The sequence below is a fragment of the Lissotriton vulgaris genome, chromosome 9 (genome assembly GCF_964263255.1).
Source record: "Lissotriton vulgaris chromosome 9, aLisVul1.2, whole genome shotgun sequence".
Taxonomy (NCBI): domain Eukaryota; kingdom Metazoa; phylum Chordata; class Amphibia; order Caudata; family Salamandridae; genus Lissotriton; species Lissotriton vulgaris.
In genome coordinates, this window is record NC_141697.1 from 51,587,614 (window position 1) to 51,612,421 (window position 24,808).

General features: G+C 47.9%; 1 protein-coding gene across 2 annotated transcripts in view; it reads right to left on the reverse strand.

Annotated features, from left to right (window-relative positions):
* DPH6 (diphthamine biosynthesis 6) overlaps nt 1–24,808 on the reverse strand; it is a 467,592-nt gene that overhangs the window by 327,833 nt on the left and 114,951 nt on the right. For both annotated transcript variants that reach the window (XM_086937004.1, XM_086937005.1), the window contains 2 exons: nt 3,848–3,921; nt 824–942 (listed from right to left, as the gene is read on the reverse strand). In XM_086937004.1, the coding sequence (XP_086793130.1) occupies nt 824–942; nt 3,848–3,921 (193 nt within the window). The remainder of the gene's footprint in view (nt 1–823; nt 943–3,847; nt 3,922–24,808) is intronic.

The following is a 24,808-nucleotide window of genomic DNA, read 5'->3' on the forward strand; positions in this document are numbered from 1 at the left end:
GTTACGATGTACTCCGTCCTGACTATATGCAGTTGGATGATGGAGGGTGGGTCGAGGGTGCACTGCCAATGGTTGCTACGTTGTTTACTTGAACGTTGTTTTGTCGCTAGGAAAGAAATGAAGCTACTGATTCGTTTTTTCATTTATTGTAAGGTTTTGTTGTGGGATAAAAACAGAAAACCATAGACCTAAGCCATATTGCATATTCCTATCGCCTGCATCGCGGTACAGCATACTTTTATTCGCCGCCGGACCCCCGGTTGTCGGCTGAACGGCTGTGTAATCCTGATTATTTTGCTGATGACTTTAATGCTATCGCGGCCGGCCCAGGGGGTTGTAGGCCCTACATCATACTATTTTTTCAAGTGTGCAATAAAGGTCTTTAAAAAAAAAAAAAAAAAGATGCACCTCTTTAAGAGACACTGACCAAACCCTCCAAACTATTCCGAACACATTTCGTCAAATCTCTCTGCCCATCCTTTTCATTTGTAGACAATCTTAAATAATATCACCTCTCTGCCGCCATCGTGCCTATGTCCTTTACTGCTAGCTTTTATCCCCCAGTCTTGATTGAGCTATAAAAATACCAATTGCTCCAACATTCCCACGTTCACTTTGTGCAATGAAACAGGTCACAATAGATGTGGGGAGCATGCTCAGTATGGTAGTTTGTGCTGGGATGTACATCTTCTAAAGATATCACACGGTAAACATATGTCTGCAAGTCACATATATATGTTATACAATATCTCACTAGGTACATCTTTCACGGTTAGATCAGTGACCAAAAACAAAGAAACCTCTTGAAATGCTGGACACTCACCAAATGCCGCAACCTTGATAATCACAGCTTCGACCCCAGCCTGTATCATTTCACTGAGAAGGTCCTCCTGCTGCCGGCGCCATAGGAAGGCCAAGGGCTGCAGGCCGAGCCTCTTACACCTGGTCAGAGGAGACAAGAAGCAGACATCGGTTTGTGGAGGATCGAAGACCACTGCTCCTTTTGTGAAAGAGGATGTGCTGCTACGGTGTGTCATGAGAGCCCTGCTAGGAGGGGGCATGACCACATGCCATGGATCAGTCACCTCATAAGGGTGGAAGACTTCACAAAGGGTTTTACACCTGCGTGACAACACCACAATCTGATCTCAAGGGCTTTCGTTCAAGTTATCCACTCTAGTAAATGATGATGCCATGAGTGACAACACACCGCGTACGGGTGACGGGAAATGGATACAAGCCTCATAGCTCTGTCTGTTTGAAGATCCTTATTTATTTCAGGTCACCCAGTCACCCGCATGCACAGATGAGGGCAGAGTCCCTTGTATCAGAAGCACGTTTCCCATGGAAGGAGGGAGTACAAAAGTGGAACCTACCATCAGAGTGTGTCAGTGGTTCAGGCCCTACAGAGAATGAGGTACTCATACCAGCTGACCAGTCACAGCATGCACTGGTCCTTTGTTCTACAAGAGTGAGTGTTGGCCACTTCTGTAGGTTCTGTGATGTACATAAGATTCGAGGGTTCGACATGATGGTGTGCGAATCACCTCTCCTCTGCGGTCTACCGTCTCACGTTCATGCCTGCTCTTATACAGACCTTTCCCAAACATCTGAGAGTTGCATATGCCTTCATAGTCACCATCTTTGACATAAACGTAAACCACAGCAATCACTGCACGCTGGGAGACTTGAACATTTGCTTCTATGAACTAAACTACATCCTCCTGATCAGCCTAAAGGAACTCACCCAACTTGTCTACGGACAAAGACGCTCTGTTCGACACACCTTAGACGGAATCTTATCTCTGTCTGGACTCGTCACAGTAAGAGGAACACTCCTAACCATCTCCAGCAACCACCACCTCATCTTCATTGTCAACCTCCCCCTGAGAACAACTATTTCCGCAACAGTACCTAATCAGACTAACTACAGACAGCAGAACAAACTCAGTATCAGAACACTCGACTCCTAGCTCACCAACAGCTCACCGTCTAAACCAAGAATGGAAGAGTTACTTTCCTACAACTAGCTTTCCTAAGCCTTCGGCAAGCTGTTACCCCTCAGAACATCCATGTGCCCTAATCATTGATCCACGACACAGTGGCTCAGAAAAGAGATTAAGCACTTGAGAACAGACATAACTGCACTACAAAGCCAAAAGAAGAAAACAAACAACCAAACTTTCAATATACTCCTTCAACTGGATCTAGAAAGCGAAATGATTCCACTATTCCCATTGGATCTCCAAAGCCAAATGCAAGACTGCAGGAGACAGTAAATTTCTGGAAAGGGGAGAGGCGGGGGAGAACAGACAGCCTAGTGGAGAGCCGAGCCAGCAATCTGTGTTGGCCCTAAGAGCATTGAAAGTGTGTAATCAGGCAACAAATATCATGAGAAATTATGATAACGACTTTACTGTGGGAAAAAAGTACTTTTCAATATTTCTCAGTGTCTCAATTAAATATATATGAAAATAGTGACATTAATTGAAGTAATATTTTTTTAAACATTACATATTCAAGAATACGCCCATGCATTGATGATATTGCCACAAATTATCCAAAATGTCACTTTGTCATGTTTTCGATTTTTGTAGCCTATATTGTTATTAAATGTGTAACAAGATTAATTTATATTAACCATATATAAGAGAGGTTTCCGTAGAGCTTGGAACCTGTACTGAATTGTGCTCTCAAGCTGGCTAGTTAAGGAAAATGATGCACACTGAAGTAAAGTCATGTGCGGTGGACCACATAATTTGGTGAAGTGGAGAAGCTGGGAAAGATCATTAATTTGTGTTCAGATCATCAATTATTATTGCTTTATTACTGTTAGTACCTGGATTCAATAAATACACTATTCACATCTTATATCAAACTGAAACTATACACACATCTATACATATACGTTATCATAACACAGAAAGGTGTGCTTCACAGACTGAACGGCCAACCGCTTCGGGAAAATTGACACTTTTGTTGAATCCCTTCCTCATCAAACCGGGAAAAGTGGTTTGGGCTCAGAAGATGCGTATTGAAGCCCCAAGACCCACATCTGGGGAAAAACAACTTATTTGGCCATGCAAGATGTTGGCTGTGGCTCCACTGTGGATGCAATCCTGTCCGGCTTCTTGTAACGGGTGGGGTCACAATACCACATTCACGCACTTGTCATGTAGGGATCTCAGCCATTCATTATCGCAAGTGTCCTGTACATGGAGTTTACACAGGGGAGATCCACATTATACACGCCAGAGGTACAGTAAACATCTGAAAGGCTGCATACATGAATCTTATAAACTGCCACCAATCAGTCTTTATATAGCCCAGAAAGACACTCACTTAAAGACAGGTCACAGGCACCTTTATTAATGTATTTAACATATTGACACAGAGCTCCAGGCCTGAATCGTATTAGGGGGCCCTACATGCAACTCATCAAATTACAGTAAACAAAAAAAGACAATGAAACCAGGGATTAAAATGGTGAGAGAAATCCGTCAATACCATGAGTGGCAGAGTAGACTACATGTACAACAGCAACACTTGAGGGACCTTAGCTTAGGGATTGGCTGAAGAGAGGGGTCTTTGGAGGTGTTTTAGATGCCTTCTGAAGGCTAGAAGAGAGGGGATCTTCCTAATGTTGATGCATTTGTAGCAACTGATGGGACAGACGTGAAGAATTGTTTTTGGTGCATGTACTTCTGAAGTTAGTTGCGTGATGTCACTGCGACAAGGGGCGGCTCCCCGGCGGGGTCAGTAGAGTAAGGGTCACTCCAGGATAATGGCAGCTCGGAGTGCGGTGTCACTGTAGTAAGGGAAGCTCCCAGGGTGAACATGTACTTACACGTTCTCCACTCTGACCCGCTGGTAGTCCGACAGAATGGCTCCCACCGACACACCCTCCACGTCTTCTGCATCCTGAAAATAAGGATCATGAACTATTAAAACAACAAAATCATCTCCAACAATGTAGTAAAGCAGAGGTTGAAACATCCTCACTCTTTCTGGTGATACTCACACTTCACACATCACAGAGCAACCCTGAAAAGCACTTTGATCACTTATGTAAGATACTAAATGTCACTTTCCACAATATTTCATCAAAACCTTTAGAGAACTCACATGTGTAGTTTATGCGTGTTAACTATTACTACATCCAGATTGTTCTGCATATGTTATACATATAAGAAAACTTGATGCAATGAATAAAAAGATAATTTCAATAAAATAATTTAATTGAGGGTGTGCAATGTTATTTTCTAGCTGTACAAATGTGCTTTGGTCTTGTTTTCCACCGCTGCCTAATTTCAGATATTTCCCAGTTTTCCTTCACCTTGCAAAGTTTTCTCACTCTGTAACAAGATAATATTTATGCTAATGGTACCCGGCAGAGCCAAATATGAAAAAACAGTGTAATTTACCAACGTCCTGGTTTCAAGGACCAACGAGAGTCAACTGCGTTGTGGTGCAGGGCAAACATATGAAATATTTAACGAAGATGGGCTTCAAATTGGTTGTCTTGATATTCCTGCTGAACATATCAGACACGGATTGCATCTTACGATTTGAATGAGTGACCACTGGCAAGGCTGTATTACAACGCATTGCAACGTGAAGACCGCTCTGCAGCTATCCGTGGTGCTGAAGCCCCTTAGGCGAACCTTGAAGCATCCCTTTCTATGTAGGGACCAGTCTAAAGGGACTGTGAATAGACCCCCTGCAGATTTGAAGAACTGTGAATCACCATTGAATAACATTGGGCCATGCTTGTCTATGGGAGCGGAAGTTCCCACTTGGGTCAAAGCTGTCAGGGGTTCACTTGCGGGTAAGAGGGCTGAGAACCACCTAATGTTCACCAAAATGCTTCATTTGTACTTTGTGATTAACGTAATAGTGCATTAAAAAGTTATTCATGATTGAAAACAAATACCACTAATTGGGCAATCATACTTAACAACATAGGTAGTGATATGTCTAATTAAGTATCTGATATCGCTGTTAACACTGAGAGCAAATCTCAAGCAAATTGGTCAGATAGTGGGCTATATTGCTGAGTAGGACTCGGGTTTGCGACGTTGAGCCCAGAAGAGTGGCCCGGTTTGTAATCAAAGACGAGATTGGTTGACTGTATCATGGCTGTCGGCTTCATGTGCCCTGGTTCATTACCTTGTAGGGGGCCTTATTTCTGGGTAGACGGCTGATGGATGTCAATGCAACTCTTTGCCACTGACTGGCGGGTCACCCAGGAAGGTAGTCTGAGGGGTGTTAATGGGTTTTTAGTCTTAGTTTTGGTTGCAAGGTGACGAAAGAGAACCAGCTTGGAGCTCCAGAAACAAACGACTAGTGGGTCATGAGTGACGATCAGTACAGGATGAAAAGAAGAAGGCCCAGAGCCCTCGAAAAGAATGACTTGTTCCAGAGAGGAACAGTACCTATAAATGTGAGGAGTACCAGTAGGTCCATAAAAGGATGGCTAGAAGGTCTGCAATATTGACTGAGCACCAATACGTCCAGGGTGTGAAGAGGGCGTTGGACGATCCGTAGTACCAGGATGTAAAGGACGTTACGCCTAGAAACGAATAACTGGTAATTTCAGAAGGAAAAGCAAGAACAGGCAGGGCCTGAAAAGAATGTTTGACATGGTCAGGATGACGACTGAAGACCAGTGGGTCCAGGATGTGACGGAGAACAGCGTATTGGGTATCTCTGACAGGCGAGACGGGAGGTTAGGTGTAAGAGGAGACACAAAGACTTGGGGTGACACCAGGTGGTGTGTGAGGCCAGTCCTAAACTTTTTTTGAGATGTCCACACTCACATGCACATAACACTCCTGAGCACCTTTTAGGTCATTCTGATGGGAGAGGCCCTATTTGTGTATAACGTGAACTTGTCTTCAACAGGCTGTTACTTTGGGGAGTGGGTGAAGTCAGTGTATTGCATGCATGAGTCTGCTTGTTAGGGAGGGAGACCAGATCATGCGATCCAAAAACCAGGACATTTCGCAAAAATAGAGAAAGGACTACACATTTACATCAATAAAGTGGCAAAGAAGTACAGCCCTCATCCTCATAGAAACACAGAAAAAGCACTAAGAAAATGAATAAATGTAATTTGTAAAACCACCATAATACCTGTTAATTGAATTGCTTACTCATAACAGCTGCTTACTAGCGATGCTTTGGAACACCTAAAAAGTGCCTCTCACTGTTTTCAGTTTACACTCTCAAAAAACCAGGACATGAGGCACTTTTACCGAAATCTGCCTGGACAACTGTTGAAAAACTGGGACGGTCCGGACTAATCCGGGACGGCTGGTCAACCTACTGTTAGGGCCATACTGTAAAGTGCCGAGCAGGCGGTAGTACTGCTTGTCAGGTCAGACCTGTCCCTTTAAAGCAACCTTTTGCACCCTACCTTCGGGTCCCTCTGGCTGGTACCTCCCTATCGGCCAACGCTTCTTTCCTATCCTATCCTTCTGAATACAAATAGCTAACCTATCCACCGCCTAAAATTTACTTGCATGTTTCACTATACTAATTCAACACTAATCCTCTATGGGTCCCGGAGTAGCGTGCTACTCGTCGAAAAAGCGCTTTGACGCCTCGTCTGGGGTAGTAAGCGCTATACAAATGCAATTACAATACAATACAACGGCAAGGGTCTGCACACAGCCCCAGGCCGCCATATTGGTCCCGAGTGCAAGGCTCGGAATGGTGAACCGGAGTGCAGAGACTTGTTGGGCTTTTCGCCACATCTCTCCCTCAGCAAAGCTTTCGAAGGCCACCACTCCCCTAACCCTGAACCCCGACCACCCACACCGACAGGCCCCGGCGCCACCCGAGGCGGCCATGGAGGCGACCCGGAAACAATGCGCAGCAACACCCTCTATTTAATTACAGGATGACAAGCACTGTAATTATTGGCGCGAAATGAGATATTAGGGAATGTAAAGTTAGCAGTGAATTACCCCGTGTGATCAATTATTCCGCAGTCTCCGGCCCCTTTAGATAACTCTCCCCCGGGCCCTTCCGGTAATTTTTCTTTGCCTGATAAACACGATGATTAAACAGCGCGCGCCTGCGAACCTTTGATACCTTTCGAAATTAAAACCATGCCGGGCCCCGGGCTGTGTCTGATTCCGAATACATGTGTCAGTTAATCAGATAAAAGAGCACGGGGGGGCTGGGGAAGAAGCGCCGGTGCCCCCGGGCTTCATCAGGGCCTGACAACCGCAAACAAAAGAAGCCTCGCACAAGCAGTGTCAGGGATGGAAGAGGTGAGCTCCCACAATGCACCGCTTCCAGGGGACACTCAGGGCCCAGGCCAGGCAGCGACAAATGGGGAGAGGTGACCTCCCACAATGCACTGCTTCAAGGGGACACCAGGGGCCCAGGCCAGGCAGCGACAAATGGGAAGAGGTGAGCTCCCACAATGCACAGCTTCAAGGGGACACCAGGGGCCCAGGCCAGGCAGCGACAAATGGGGGGAGGTGAGCTCCCACAATGCACCGCTTCCAGGGGACACCCGGAGCCAAGGCCAGGCAGCGACAAATGGGGAGAGGTGACCTCCCACAATGCACCGCTTCAAGGGGACACCCGGGGCCCAGGCCAGGCAGTGACAAATGGGAAGAGGTGAGCTCCTACAATGCACCACTTCAAGGGTACACCAGGGGCCCAGGCCAGGCAGCGACAAATGGGGAGAGGAGAGGTCCCACAATGCACCTCTTCATGGAGACACTCGGGCCCAGGCCAGGCAGCGACAAATAGGGAGAGGTGAGCTTCCACAATGCACCACTTCAAGGGGACATCAGGGGTCCAGGCCTGGCAGCGACAAATGGGGAAAGGTGAGCTCCCACAATGTACTGCTTCCAGGGGACACCCGGAGCCAAGGCCAGGCAGTGACAAATGGGAAGAGGTGAGCTCCCACAATGCACCGCTTCCAGGGGACACTCAGGGCCCAGCCAGCGACAAATGGGGAGAGGTGAGCTCCCACAATGCACCGCTTCCATGGGACACCAGGGGGCCAGGCCAGGCAGCGACAAATGGGGAGAGGTGAGCTCCCACAATGCACCGCTTCAAGGGGACACCAGGGGCCCAGGCCAGGCAGCGACAAATGGGGAGAGGTGACCTCCCACAATGCACTGCTTCAAGGGGACACTCAGGGCCCAGCCAGCGACAAATGGGAAGAGGTGAGCTCCCACAATGCACCGCTTCAATGGGACACCAGGGGCCCAGGCCAGGCAGCGACAAATGGGGAGAGGTGAGCTACCACAATGCACCGCTTCCAGGGGACACCAGGGGCCCAGGCCAGGCATCGAAAAATGGGGAGAGGTGAGCTCCCACAATGCACCGCTTCCAGGGGACACCAGGGGCCCAGGCCAGGCAGCGACAAATGGGGAGAGGTGAGCTCCCACAATGCAGGGCTTCCAGGGGACACCAGGGGCCCAGGCCAGGCAGCGACAAATGGGGAGAGGTCAGCTCCCACAATGCACCGCTTCATAGGGGGGCCCTGGGCCCAGGCCAGGCAGCGACAAATGGGGAGAGGTCAGCTCCCACAATGCACAGCTTTGAGGGGACACCCGGGCCCAGGCCAGGCAGCGACAAATGGGGAGAGGTGAGCTCCCACAATGCACCGCTTCCAGGGGACACCCGGAGCCAAGGCCAGGCAGCAACAAATGGGGAGAGGTGAGCTCCCACAATGCACTGCTTCCAGGGGACACCAGGGGCCCAGGCCAGGCAGCGACAAATGGGGAGAGGTGAGCTCCCACAATGCACCGCTTCCAGGGGACACCAGGGGCCCAGGCCAGGCAGCGACAAATGGGGAGAGGTCAGCTCCCACAATGCACAGCTTTGAGGGGACACCAGGGGCCCAGGCCAGGCAGCGACACATGGGGAGAGGTGAGCTCCCACAATGCACAGCTTTGAGGGGACACCAGGGGCCCAGGCCAGGCAGCGACAAATGGGGAGAGGTGGACTCCCACAATGCACCGCTTCCAGGGGACACCAGGGGCCCAGGCCTGGCAGCGACAAATGGGGAGAGGTGAGCTCCCACAATGCACCGCTTCCAGGGGACACCAGGGGCCCAGGCCAGGCAGCGACAAATGGGGAGAGGTGAGCTCCCACAATGCACCGCTTCCAGGGGACACCCGGAGCCAAGGCCAGGCAGCAACAAATGGGGAGAGGTGAGCTCCCACAATGCACCGCTTCCAGGGGACACCCGGAGCCAAGGCCAGGCAGCAACAAATGGGGAGAGGTGAGCTCCCACAATGCACCGCTTCCAGGGGACACTCAGGGCCCAGGCCAGGCAGCGACAAATGGGGAGAGGTCAGCTCCCACAATGCACCGCTTCAAGGGGACACCCGGAGCCAAGGCCAGGCAGCTAAAAATGGAGAGAGGTGAGCTCCCACAATGCACCGCTTCAAGGGGACACCAGGGGTCCAGGCCAGACAGCGACAAATGGGGAGAGGTGAGCTCCCACAATGCACCGCTTCCAGGGGACACCAGGGGCCCAGGCCAGGCAGCGAAAAATGGGGAGAGGTGAGCTCCCACAATGCACCGCTTCCAGGGGACACCAGGGGCCCAGGCCAGGCAGCGACAAATGGGGAGAGGTGAGCTCCCACAATGCACCGCTTCCAGGGGACACCAGGGGCCCAGGCCAGGCAGCGACAAATGGGGAGAGGTCAGCTCCCACAATGCACAGCTTTGAGGGGACACCAGGGGCCCATGCCAGGCAGCGACAAATGGGGAGAGGTGAGCTCCCACAATGCACCGCTTCAAGGGGACACCAGGGGCCCAGGCCAGGCAGCGACAAATGGGGAGAGGTGGACTCCCACAATGCACCGCTTCCAGGGGACACCAGGGGCCCAGGCCTGGCAGCGACAAATGGGAAGAGGTGAGCTCCCACAATGCACCGCTTCAAGGGGACACCAGGGGCCAAGGCCAGGCAGCAACAAATGGGGAGAGGTGAGCTCCCACAATGCACCGCTTCCAGGGGACACTCAGGGCCCAGGCCAGGCAGCGACAAATGGGGAGAGGTCAGCTCCCACAATGCACCGCTTCAAGGGGACACCCGGAGCCAAGGCCAGGCAGCTAAAAATGGGGAGAGGTGAGCTCCCACAATGCACCGCTTCAAGGGGACACCAGGGGCCCAGGCCAGGCAGCGACAAATGGGGAGAGGTGAGCTCCCACAATGCACCGCTTCAAGGGGACACCCGGAGCCAAGGCCAGGCAGCGACAAATGGGAAGAGGTGAGCTCCCACAATGCACCGCTTCCAGGGGACACCCGGGCCCAGGCCAGGCAGCGACAAATGGGGAGAGGTGAGCTCCCACAATGCACCGCTTCAAGGGGACACCAGGGGCCCAGGCCAGGCAGCGACAAATGGGGAGAGGTGGACTCCCACAATGCACCGCTTCCAGGGGACACCAGGGGCCCAGGCCTGGCAGCGACAAATGGGAAGAGGTGAGCTCCCACAATGCACCGCTTCAAGGGGACACCAGGGGCCAAGGCCAGGCAGCAACAAATAGGGAGAGGTGAGCTCCCACAATGCACCGCTTCCAGGGGACACTCAGGGCCCAGGCCAGGCAGCGACAAATGGGGAGAGGTCAGCTCCCACAATGCACCGCTTCAAGGGGACACCCGGAGCCAAGGCCAGGCAGCTAAAAATGGGGAGAGGTGAGCTCCCACAATGCACCGCTTCAAGGGGACACCAGGGGCCCAGGCCAGGCAGCGACAAATGGGGAGAGGTGAGCTCCCACAATGCACCGCTTCCAGGGGACACCCGGAGCCAAGGCCAGGCAGCTAAAAATGGGGAGAGGTGAGCTCCCACAATGCACCGCTTCAAGGGGACACCAGGGGCCCAGGCCAGGCAGCGACAAATGGGGAGAGGTGAGCTCCCACAATGTACCGCTTCCAGGGGACACCCGGAGCCAAGGCCAGGCAGCGACAAATGGGGAGAGGTGAGCTCCCACAATGCACCTCTTCATGGGTACACCAGGGGCCCAGGCCAGGCAGCGACAAATAGGGAGAGGTGAGCTCCCACAATGCACCGCTTCGAGGGGACACTCAGGGCCCTGGCCAGGCAGTGACAAATGGGGAGAGGTGAGCTCCCACAATGCACCGCTTCCAGGGGACACCAGGGGCCCAGGCCTGGCAGCGACAAATGGGGAGAGGTCAGCTCCCACAATGCACCGCTTCCAGGGGACACCAGGGGCCCAGGCCAGGCAGCGACAAATGGGGAGAGGTGAGCGCCCACAATGCACAGCTTTGAGGGGACACCCGGGCCCAGGCCAGGCAGCGACAAATGGGGAGAGGTGAGCTCCCACAATGCACCGCTTCATGGGGGGGCCCTGGGCCCAGGCCAGGCAGCGACAAATGGGAAGAGGGGAGCTCCCACAATGCACCGCTTCCAGGGGACACCTGAGGGCCAGGCAGCGACAAATGGGGAGAGGTGAGCTCCCACAATGCACCGCTTCCAGGGGACACCCGGAGCCAAGGCCAGGCAGCGGCAAATGGGGAGAAGTGAGCTCCCATAATGCACCTCTTCATGGGTACACCCGGGGCCCAGGCCAGGCAGCGACAAATGGGGAGGGGTGAGCTCCCACAATGCACCGCTTCCAGGGGACACAAGGGGCCCAGGCCAGGCAGCGACAAATGGGGAGAGGAGAGGTCCCACAATGCACCTCTTCATGGGGACACCCGGGGCCCAGGCCAGGCAGCGACAAATAGGGAGAGGTGAGCTCCCACAATGCACCGCTTCGAGGAGACACTCAGGGGCCCAGGCCAGGCAGTGACAAATGGGAAGAGGTGAGCCCCTAAAATGCACCGCTTTCAGGGGACACCAGCGGCCCAGGCCAGGCAACGTCAAATGGAAAGATGTGAGCTCCCACAATGCACCGCTTCCAGGGGACACCAGGGGCAAAGGCCAGGCAGTGACAAATGGGAACAGGTGAGCTCCCACAATTTTTTTATTTTATTTATTTTAAAAGTTTTAAAGCTTGACCCATAGGTATCAGAGCGCTTTACATACACACTGTAAAAAACAGACAGCAATTGCATTACATAGTAGGCAGGCCGTAAGGAAGCAAACCAGGGATAAAAAAAATACAGCATGAAAAATAAGGTGGTTAACAAAGTCCAGTCACCAACTATCCTTGCATGTCAAGAGAGAGGAGTAAACTCGGATATTGAAGTATAGGTTAGTTGACATTGTATTTGTTAAGTAGATGGCGTTTCAGGTCCATTTTTAAACAGGAGAAGGAGGGGTTGCATCTGAGGACTCTATGAAGAGCGTTCCACATCCTGGGAGAACTGCCAGAAAACGATCGGTATTTTGTGGCTTTCTTTTTCAGTTTCGGAGGAATAAGGAGTGAGTTGGAGCTTCTCAGAGATCTGGATTGACCTGCTCTTACCAGTTTGTTGTTCAGATAGTTAGGGGCCGGAGAGTGAAGGGTTTTGTGTGTGATGCAGGCCAGCTTGTAAATACACCTCCCTTCCATGGGAAGCCAGTTGAGGGAGTTGAGAGCTGGAGTGATGTGTTCAAATCTTTTTACTCCAGATACGAGTCGAGCGGCCATGTTCAACACTGCCCTAAGAGGGGCTAGGTGAGCTTTTGAAGTCTCTGTTAGGATGGCGTTCCCGTAGTCGATTTTAGAGAGAACTAGGGATTGGACTACTCTTGACGTCATCATGGGTAAGAAAAGGTTTCAATTTCTTGAGGTGTTTTAGAGAGAAAAGAGCACTTTTTGCAGAGTTTTTGATGAGGGCCTCCATTGATAAGTTCCTGTCAAGGGTGATGCCTAGAGACTTAACTGAGTTGGATAGGACGATGGGGCACTTTAGGATGACCAGATTCTTGAGCCACTCTTGGATTGGACGATGGTTGCTTTTTGGAGAGAATAGGATTAGTTCAGTTTTATCTGGGTTGAGCTTTAAGTGGTTAGAGTTGAACCAAGTTTGGATCTCGGTTAGAGTGGCATTGAGGTGTCGGATGTAGCGGGGAGACTTGATTTTAAAATAGATTTGGGTGTCATCAGCGTATAGGTTGTAATCGACTCCAGCTTTTTTCAAGATGATTGTGAGGGGCTCCATGAAGAGATTGAAGAGGGGCGGGGAAAGGATCGAACCTTGCGGGACCCCAAGTGTGACTTTTGTTGGCTTCGAGAGACAGGAGTTGATTTTAATTTGTTGCAAGCGGTGTTGAAGGAAGGATGTGAACCATTTTAGTACTGTGACATTGATGCCGGAGCGCTTCGACAAGGTCTCCAGAAGTGCTGGATGATTTACTGTGTTAAATGCCGCAGATAGGTCAGTAAGGATGAGTAGGCAGGCATCACCTTCATGTAAAGCCTTGTGAATATCGTCAGAGACGTTGAGCATTGCTATGTCCGTGCTACAGCCTTTCCTGAATCCTGATTGAAAGGTGTCGAGAAATGTGTTTGTTGAGTAGGTGGAGAACGCATTTCTCCAATGTTTTTGCAAGGAATGGGAGGTTGGAGATGGAACTGAGGTTGTTAAGATCATTAGGGTCGGCCCCTGGTATCATTAGAATGGGTGTGATTTGTCCAAGTTGAAGGGAGTCTGGGACACAGCCGGAGGTGAGAGAGGCATTGATGATTTGTGTCCAGAAAGGGGAAATAGTGTGGTTGAGTTCTTTTATAATTGTGGATGGGATGGGGTCCATAGTGTGGGAGGAAGGTTTTAGGTTAGAAATTATATTGAAGACCTCATTTTCCGACATTAGCTCAAAGTCGGACCAATGCGCATTGTTTTTTAGCTGGAGGCAGGCCTGATTGTCCTTGTTAAGAACTCTTACTGAATGGTCAGGGGTGGTTAAAGGGGGGCAGGTTACGAGGGAAGGGGGGTTAGCGGTTTGGATGAAGGATTGATACATTTTTGAGACTTTATTAGTGAAGAAGGTGGCAATTTCTTCACATCGCTCATTGTGGCTTTGATTTCTTGAGAGGGAGTGCAGTTTGTTTGGCTTTTGACAATGTTGAAGAGTTCTCTCGGTCTGTTTTTCGCCGGATCTAGTTGGCTGCGGAAGAAAGACGCCCTTTCACTGAAAATGTGTTTTTTGTATGCCCGCCGAGCAGATCTAAGTTGCGCTAGGTGTAAGGTTGAGGGGATTAGTCTCCAAGACCTTTCCGTTTGTCTGAGTTGATGCCTTTCCTCATTCAGATCCATGTTAATTCAGGGTTTAGATTTGGTTTGCCTCAATTGTTTGAGTTTGAGTGGAGCTACTTGGTCTAAAACCTCAGTCATTTTTTTGAGTTAAAGTGTGTAGTGAGGTCATCAGCCGTCCATGATGAGGGTTGGAGTTGTAGATGGGCAAGTTCGGATAAAGGGACTTCTTTAATGTTTCTGGTCCAGTGTTTAGATTTGTCATCACAAATAGGTTGGTGGCTGACAAGTGCATCAATCTTGAACAGAATTAGGTGGTGGTCGGACCAGTCAATGGGAGAAATCACTCTCAGAGAGACCAGTTCATTGTTGGTAATGATCCCATCCAGTGTTGCACCTTTGATGCGAGTTGGTTTATTGCAGAGTTGTTTGAGGTTATATATTTCAAGTAAGTTGGATAATTTCTGGACAGTGGAGTCTTCTGGGTCGTTCCAGTGGATATTGAGGTCACCCAGGAACACGTCTTTAGTGTCTGTCATGGAGAACCGTGACATTAGGTCTGTTAGTTCAGGGGTACTCTCTCCAGGAGGATGGTAGATGGTGTGGAATTTGATGGGTGAGGTGCCCTTGGCAGGGAGTTCGACAGCCAGGTATTCAAACGATAAGTATTCTGCAGGTTTAAGTTTGGTAATCTGTATTCCAGCTTTGTGAATGATGGCTAGTCCTCCCCTAGTTTTGATCGGTCTCTCTTGTCTGATGATGGTGTACCCTGGAGGGGTGAGAACGTCAAGAATGGGGGAGGAGATTGACTCCGTGAACATTGAAGTTACCCTGTTGAGAGTAGATCTCCGTAAAATAGACTCCAAGGTTAGGGATGTGGAGGTCAAGACTGCGGCTCTTATCGATGATACCTCCACCCTCCAACAACAAGTGGCCCAGCTCCAGAAACAACAGCTTCAGATGGGGAACTCCTGGGTGATTACGAAGGCAGAGCGAGACGTAACAACATACGCGTCCAAGGTGTTCCAGAGCGATTGGAGGGGCATACAGCGGACCTATTCGTGGAGGATCTAGTCCTGAAACATCTCAAGACCAAGCGTCTCTCCAGCTATTTCTCCATCGAGCGGACCCACAGGGTCCCGGGGGGTCGCCCGAGGCCGAAGGCCCCCACGTCCTATAATAGCTAGGGTCTTCAACCTCTGCGACAGAGACGTCATCCTCCAAACAGCCCGGACCGCCTCGCCGCTGCACTTGGATGAAGCACGTATCACGTTCTTCCCGGATTTCACGAAAGTTCAGGCGGGGAGACGGAGGCTCAAGGAGTTCAGAGGAGGAGTAGAGGGTCTACTGTCCAAGTGATGAGGGAGAGAATTCTAGGTGGGAAGTCAGAGTTCTGGCGAATGTCAATGAGATTAGCGGTGGAGGGAGGTTGTGTATGTGGGTGTGCGACGGCGGAGGGGGGAGTGTGCAGAAAAGGGAGGAACATGACTGCAGGATTGGTGACGACGTTGGACATGGGGATGTCACAGGGGTTGTCAGTGAGGTAAGCGGTGCAGACCGGTGGTGCCTGTGGATGTGGGAAATCGGAAGGGGAGTGTGCAGTGGTAGTAGGGGGGAGAATGACAACTGGATTGGAGATGACGTTGGACAAGGGGAAAGTAAGGGTCGGGGGAAAAGGGTCTGTGTTGGAGGAAGAGGTAGTTTGTGAAGGAGGGTTCCCGGCGCCCAGGCCAAGGAGAGACAAATAGGGAGAGGTAAGCTCCCACAATGCATCTCTTCCAGGGTACACCCGGCGCCCAGGCCAAGGAGAGACAAAAGGGGAGAGGTAAGCTCCCACAATGCACCTCTTCAAGGGGGACACCCGGGGCCCAGGCCAGGCAGAGACAAATGGTGAGAGGTGGATTCCAACCAACACCAGAAAGACTGTCATTAAGGCGCACGTCACCAGCCGCCTTGACTACGGCAATATCCTCTATGCCGGCATCTTCGCCCTGCTCCTCAGAAGACTCAACCATACAGAAGACTGCAACCAGACTCATCCTAGACCTCCGCAAACGAACCCACATTGCCCCCCCACCTGAGAGGCCTCCACTGGCTCCTCAGCCAGAAAAGATGCCAGTTAAGTTCCTCATGCATGCCTACAAAGCCCTCACGACTTAAGACCGGCTTACCTCAACCACTGACTGAACTTCCACCAACCCGCTAGAAACCTGCGCTCCTCTTCACTCGCCCTCGCACACAACCCCCGCATCCGTCGCAGCTGCAGCAGTGGCCGTTCCTTATCCTACATCGCTGCCAAGACCAGATACGACCTTCCCCTCCAGCTCCGCACAGCCCCCTCACTGGAAGACTTTACAAAGAGATTCAAAACCTGTTTCACCGACGGAGACACAGCGCCCAGAAACCCCATGGGGTCATAGTGTTGCACTTTACAAATGCTGTTTTGTTTGTGTATGTTCACTCTTTGTCATCCATCACTCAATCGACCTTTTCTTTTTCTTCTCTTCTCCCTGCTGCACTTCACCCTCTCCTCTTTTAATTCCCCTTTTCTCTTTCCCACGTCTCTCCATCATCCTCTATCCTTTCTCTTCCACCCACATCTTTCCCTCATTATAGCTTTAACATGTTTCTCCTTTCCATCTTCTTCTTCCCTTGTCTTTCACATTTATATCTTAACTTCACTTTTCTCTCTCCCTTTTATCTCCTTGCTGTCTTTCCCTCCGAATCCTTATTTCTACAACTTTTTTATTTTTTCTATAGTTTTTTTTACTTCTTTCTCCCCATGTATTTATCTATTTTTGCCCTCTCTCTTTTTTTCCTGTTTCAGGCTTTTCTTCCCACTTTCCTCTCTTCTCGATTTTTCCTTTATTCTCTCCTCTATCTTTTTTTTAGCCCATCTGTCTTACCACCATAGCGAGTCTTCTTGTCTTTCTCTGTGCCCACTCAATTTCTACCTTCCTTTTCGCTTTCAACACTCAAAGCTCCCCTCTCCCTTTCACCTACATATCTGCTTCCCCTCTCGTTTCTGATTATTTTTGTCCATCCTATTTTGTCTTCTCTCCACTTCCATACCTCTTATGTTTTCATTTTCTTTCCTACTCTCATAATATTGTTTACCATACTTCTGTACTCCATGTAGTAAAGGTAGTTTGACTCCCGTTTTTCTGCCCCTAAGTTCCTTGTTTTAACTCTCTTTGCTCTCTCTGTTCATTATATCATTCCTCTCTCTTCATCTCCTTGCTCTGTTTCACTTTCTCACAGCCCTATGCACGTTCAATCTGTGTTTCTTTCCGACACCTCACTCATTCAACCTTTCCACCCTTTCTGTTTCTTCTCCTCTCCCTGTTCCACTTTACTCTCTACTCTTTGTATTCCCTCTTTATCTCTCCCATGTCTCCCCATCATCCTCACTTCTTACTCTTCTATCCACATCTTCCTCTATATCGCTTGAATCTGTCTTTCCTTTTTATCTTCTTCTTCCTTTGTCTTTCACATTTATATCTTAAAGTCACGTTTCTCTCTCCTTCTTATATCCTTGCTCCCTTTCCCTCTGATTTCTTATTTCTTCAACTTTTTCCTAAATTTGTACTCCTTTCTCCCTACGTTTCTATCTTATTTGTCCCCTCTCTCACTTTTTCTTGTTTGTTCCCATTTCAGGCTCTTGTCAACTTTCCTTTCTTCTTGATGTTTCCTTTCTTCTCTCCTCTATTTTTTTTAACCCTGTATGTCTCACCACTATAGCGTCTTCTTTTCTTTCTCTGTGCCCACTCCATTTCTACCTTTTCTCTTTCTACACTGAAACCTCACCTCTCCCTTTGTCTTCCATATCTCCTTCCCCTCTCGCTTCTGAATATTTCTGTCCTTCCTATTTTGTCTTCTTTCAACTCCCATCCCTTTCATGTTTTCTTTCTCTGTCCATATTTTCTTTGTCTTTCCTCATAACTTCTTTTCTCCTACCATTTTATTTACTTTCCTGTCCTCTATTCCATCACAATATTGTTTACCTTACTTTTATACTTCCGGTCTTTTCTCCTTTCCTCTCCATCCTTCTTTAATTTCTCTTTATCCTTATCATTTTTCCTTTTCTCTCTTCATCCATCTTTTTTTCTTTATCCCTGCCTTCTTGATTGCGGTCTCTCATTTCTCTCTCCAGTCAAATGTCCCTTCTATAGTGATCTTTCTCCTCCATAACTCCAAGGCTGGACTGGGACAGAAAATATGGCCGGGCACCAAAATAAAAGTGGCCCCCCCATTAGTGAATCAGAAATGTAATAAAATGGCTCACATTGGAAAATTGGAGAAGCTTTGAAATCATAAAGACAAGCTGTATAGTTTTTTTGCAAAGAATTGGAGAATGTGTGTACTGGTACTTGCTGCAGGCAATGTCTCTGGTAATATCAAGAAAACGAACATTAAACCCCAACCCATCAGGCCATAAAACAGGTCCACAAATGGCCTAAACAAACGTCCCACACACTAACCTGTCAGACACGCCCCTCTCGCACTACCCAATTGCCCTTTAGGTGCGTCTGGTTCTGCCTTCCGCTTGTGTCCTGTCTCCTTCCATCTTTCCAGTCTTTCTCCTTTTTTCATTCATAAAAGTCCCCTTTCTTTCTTTCTGATATCTTGGTCCTTGTTATCTCATTCTCGGTATCCCTTTCCCCTCGTATTGCTGCCTTACTCTTCTGTATGCATCTTTGCATAGGGTATTTCTATAGCACAGACCTGGCCAAATGGCAGCAGAGTGCCGTAGGTGGTCAAAGAAAAGCAAAAAGACAATGTGTAATGGGAGAGGAAGCTGGGTTGTGGACAGGTAAAGCTCTGTGATGTAGTGTTCTTTAAAGAGGTGCGTCTTCAACTCTTTCCTAAATTGGAGCAGCGCTGGGATGATTCTGGTGGATACAGGGATGTTGGACCAGATCCTGGGTGCATATAAGGAAAGGGTCTGCTGTCTTGTTTTTTTGTCTTTTTTACCCGTCTTAGTCTGCACTGTGATGGTGCAGTGGTGCGGGTGTGTCAAGAACCACCAGGGTTTGTCTGCAGGATCAGCAGGGGTGCTGGTCATGATGGATCTGTAAATGATGCAGCTGGTTTCAAAGGAGCAGCAGGCTGGCAAGGGGAGGCAATGAAGTGTTATAAGGATAGAGATGTTGTGAACATATTTCTTCAGGCCATGGATGAGATGTGTTGTGGTGTGTGCACGCAGTCTTCGGTCCTCGCAGACCGGGCTGTTAAAAGTCCCAAGAATATTCAAAGCTCGTATGGGAGGTAGATCCTTTAGATACCTTGCTCCTAAGCGCTGGAACAATCTTCCGCTGGAACTTCGGCTTGAACCCTCCGAAGTCCAGTTTAGAAAAAAACTTAAAACGCACCTTTTCAGCAGATAGCTTGGTTGGAAGGAGGGGGGACAGTCACTCCACTTGTCATAGCGCGGGGACACGCCAGTGGCGTAACCAGGCGCTTAATAAATGTCCATTAATAATAATAATAAGATGGCCCAAAGAGGTTCCAGTGTGAAGTCTGGGAAGCCATGCCACTATCCAGGTGCAAGAGTTCGAGGGGCTTGAACAGCAGTACGGAAATCACTTTCTTGTAGAAACAGCTTTCGTTTATTTAGAAGAGAGGGCTGGTACCAGGTCGTCTTTGTTTTTTGGGCAGTGTGTTCCTTGAGGGTGAGAACGGTATCCAGGTGAATCCAAGTGACTTGCCATTCGGTGAAAGTTGGTTTATGACTGACGAGTTGCGTAAAGTTGAATGTCTCAGTTCTATCAACACTCACTCAGGGCGCAGCTAAGTAATTATTGTTAGGACGGGTGCTGCTGACATTTCCCAACAAGCAACATGGTGTACCCAAATATAATCGGTTGGGATGAGGCTGCTGGCCTGGTTATTGGACAAGTTTAGGAACATTCGTTTTTAGTTATTTAGAAAAGTAGGATTAGTCAGCACAAGGCCACAGTGAGACAGACTGGACTTCTTGGTGTGCTCCAGTCCAGTTCCTTGTAGTTTGGGTGTGTGTGGAGCACTCCGTTGTACTCAAGTTCATTTATTCTAATCCACTGGTGCTGTGATCAATTAGGTTAGTCACACCTCAGCTTACCCCATGAGGCAGGTTTGGAATCCACAGAATGGGCACTACTAAAACTAGGAGAATTGTCAACAAATAAGGTTTTTTTGTTACAATTGCTTAAATGTTGTCTTTACAACAGCTACTTTGCTTGGCAAGATAACTATTACGCACAACTTACTGGTACATCAATGGGCTTTGCAGGGGCCCCTGCATACGCGAATACATTTATGGCCCAGTTTGAGGCAGAACATCTGATGAGCACTGAGCAATGGCAACATATTAAGATGTACTGTCGCTTTATTGATGACATTTTTTTAATTTGGGACGACACAGTAGACACACTAGAACTTTTGATCCAACAAATGAATCAGAAAAATCTGAGGATTCAGTTCACTCATAATATTGATTCACAAAAAATTAAGTTTTTGGATGTACGAGTCATAAAAACAAACCATGGATTTACTACAGAATTGTACACCAAATCAACTGATCGAAATAATGCCCTCAACTACAAAAGTTTCCATCCACAAAATTTAATTCGAAATCTTCCTGCATCCCAATTCATAAGGATCAAACGAATCTGTTCTGATCCCCAAACTAGCTCAAACACAATCAAACAACAAGCATCAAAATAAAAAGAGAGAGGGTATCCGAACGAAATAGTACAAGAACAAATGGAGAAAGTAATGAGATTGGACAGACGGGATTTACTTAAACCAAGAGTCAAAACCACATCAAACAGAATGGTGTTTGTGACAAAATACACATCTCAATCCAAAAAGATTAAGAGCATAATCAATAAAAGATGGGATCTATTGGCTTCAGACCGGATTTCAAAGACTTATTTAAGGATCCACCTTTACATGCCTACACAAGAGGCCAAAACCTAAGGGAGATATTGAAACAGACACATTTGGCACTGATAACAAAGGAGTACAAAGGAACTATTAAATGTCACAACTGTACAAATTGTAACAACGTCATAGAAGGCAATAAGTGTAGTCATCCGACCACTGGAAAACAGATTGATCTTAAACACACCAGTGACTGCAATGCTCAAAATGTTATATATGGCATCAAATGCCCATGTGGAAGACTTTATGTCGGAAAAACACAACGCAAAATCAAAACAAGAATCACGGAGCACAAAAGTAGGATACGCAATATGAACTTAACATCACCACTTGTCTATCATTGGAGAGAATCACAACACACCATTTCACAGTTACATTTTTTTGTTATTGAACAGATATCCCCAAAATCAGGTATTGACAATAACCAAAGACTATTGCAACGGGAGATTTTTTGGATTAAATACTTCAAAACGATGACTCCGATTGGATTGAATGATAAATATGATTTATCGTGCTTCTTGTAAAAATCAATTATTTGATTTCAGTCATTAACGTAACTTTATCTATCTAGGAGTATTAACTAATGTGCACAAGAATCAACGCATTCATTATGTCATTATTAATGGATGGTAGTATGTTTACTGTGTCAGGTAGGATATGTCAGTTCATACACTCAGACCTCATATAAATCACACTTTACATTTCACCTAGTAAGAATAGAACACTAGCATGATAGATGGGGTCGCACAGGCGGCGCATCGGAACAATAAAATTAACCTACATCCATTCGATATTAATACTCTTGAAAATCAATGACGTTTGTCGCACTATTAAAACATTATCATTTCATTAAATACCGGCAAAATAACTTATGGCTCACGATTAGAAGAGAATAATAGTCATATAATTTATTAGTCCATAATACCGCAGATAAAACTCGCAACAAACACTTTTTACTTCGCCAATCTAAGATGGCGCTTGCAAAAAATGCAAGCGTCCTAGCTAGCTGAATCCGTTGTTTATTTCTGACAAACACCAATGTTGGTGTTTATAACTCGAACGTGGAAGAGCACGTCACACATCGACGTCGGATCAGACGGGATGGCGTTCACTTGTTGAAAGAACACGGATAGATCATGAGGTACGACTTGAATTTCTTCGCGTACAGGCAGCGTTGCAAAGTTTAAAGTGGGCAGCATTTTTTAATTTCCGTCCTTTCGGTATTTTTTAGGACAACGCGACGAAGAACAACAGACAGGTACGCGAAGTGTCAATATACAAAACATTAACACAGACAAGCCGTTTTGAATCGCATATGTGAGTCTAAAAGACACGTTTCATTATTTTTTTCAGAGCTTTAACAGTTTTCATTTACGGAAGGTAGGCAACGACATGTTTTCATGAGAAAACAGATAAAACGTATTTTACAGCGTTTTGATGAATGATAGTTACAATGGTGTTTTATACAATTGTACTTCCAGATAATTTTTTGGTACTCGTGCTACACTAGGAGGCTATAAATAACACGTCATATAATCAGGTACGCAAAGCACATAATGATGCACACAAGTCCCTATGTTGCATAACAAACATAGACGTACATAATATTTCATTTGTTTATATTTTAGATTTCCCCCTGATGAAGGCACACAGCAAGTGCCGAAATGCATTGGGCTCTGGTCTTTCAAAAATTACCTTGTGATCAAAAAACAACTTGTTATATCAGAACATGAATGAATACAAGCAAATTTCTTTTGCATTTCAAAAGTTTTTGTTTATGAAGAATTGAATTTGGATATTGTAAAAATACATGATATTACAATGAACTGTGAATGAATAAAAAGAACATTAAAATAAGTAAACAAGGAGTACAGTCAATGAATATACATATCATAACAAAGTGCGGAAGCATCAATTGAACAGTGCGTGATTAGATGGGCCAACAAACCCACATTAACTACCAGTCCAGTTCCTTGGCACAACAATGTAGTTGTGGGAGGCCAAGAAGAGCAATCCTGACACCGGAACAGGCCTAACAAAAGCAGTCCAGAATTGGGGAGGGCAGTGAGGGCTGGGTTACAGTTAGCACAAGTCCAGTACTACAGATCTTTAAAGAAGATGGAGAAACACACTGGATGCACTGGATACTCACAGTCAAGGTCACCTGTTTCGAACCCAACCGAGATGCACACCGTGGCCACCAACAGGCAGGTACACCACAGCATATATGCCTGATGCTTCTGAGACATTCTAAGGGCAGTTGCAAGATTCCTTAGCTCACATGACAGGTACAGTGTAAATGTCCCTCATATAACAGGTACAGATAGGCCTACACAGTGCACGTTTTTCTTCTTCACCGAACAAGTACAGCACAGCAGCTTGAGTGAACGCTTCAATCGCTCTCAGAAAAGATACAGCGCACTATCCCCAGTTTTAGAGTCCAGTCCTCACAAAGTAGGTACAGCTGCAGAAGTGCAAGCCTCTCCCTCACAGAACAGGCACAGAACACCATCATCAGTGCAAGCAGCCCTCACAGAACAGGTGCACCTGGGAAACAGCCGTGTAAGGCTTCTCTCTCACAGAAAGGTACAGTACACCATCATAAGTGCAAGCAGCCCTCACAGAACAGGTACAACTGGGCAACAGCCGTGTAAGGCTTCTCTCTCACAGAAAGGTACAGTACACCATCATCAGTGCAAGCAGCCCTCACAGAACAGGTGCACCTGGGAAACAGCCGTGTAAGGGTTCTCTCTCACAGAAAGGTACAGCACACCATCATCAGAACAAGCAACCCTCTCAGAGCAGATACAACTGGAGATCAGCAGTGCACGCTTCTCCTTCACAGAACAGGTACAGTCCATCATCTTCCGTGCAAGCAGCCCTCACACAACAGGTTCAACTGGGCTTCAGCAGTGCAAGCTTCTCTCTCATGAACAGGTTCAACTGAGCTTCAGCAGTGCAAGCTTCTCTATCACGAACAGGTACAGCAGGAAAACAGCGGTGCAAGCTTCTCTCTCACGAACAGGTACAGTCACCATCATCAGTGCAAGCAAACCTCTCAGAGCAGATACAACGGGAGATCAGCAGTGCACGCTTCTCCTTCACAGAACAGGTACAGTCCATCATCCTCCGTGCAAGCAGCCCTCACACAACAGGTTCAACTGGGCTTCAGCAGTGCAAGCTTCTCTCTCACGAACAGGTACAGCAGGAAAACAGCAGTGCAGCCTTTCCAACTTGACAGAAAGGTCAACTCCAGGTCCAGTTTCCACTGTTCAGCTGGGCAGTTGCAGTAAAAGGCTTCTTGTAGCTTACTGTATTCCTGTACCTTGAACAGGAGATTAGCCTTATGACTCTTGGAGTTCACTACTTTGTCCTGCGTACGGAAGGGAGCACGTCCAGTCTTCAGACTCTTCTCAGGGTACAGACAGCAGGTTCAGTCCTCTTCTGTTCTTACACAGGTCCAGGAGCACTCTTAAGTGGGTGACTGGAGAAACCAGATGTATGCCTGGCATGAGCTAGTGGGTGGGAATGACTCCGAAGATACCATAACCAATAAGGTAAAGGTACCCGGGGCTAACCCTACCGACTTTGGGCATTTTCAACTAAACTTGGACTCTGAGGACTGGGTGTGTCTGGAGAGTGTACTATGGTAATCCTAGTATTATTTCACATCTCACATCAAAATCCAGTTTGAACCAGCCCCCATACCCACAACAACCTCAGAAGCAGTAGCTTGGTAGAACAAAGCCAGGTTTTCAGCAA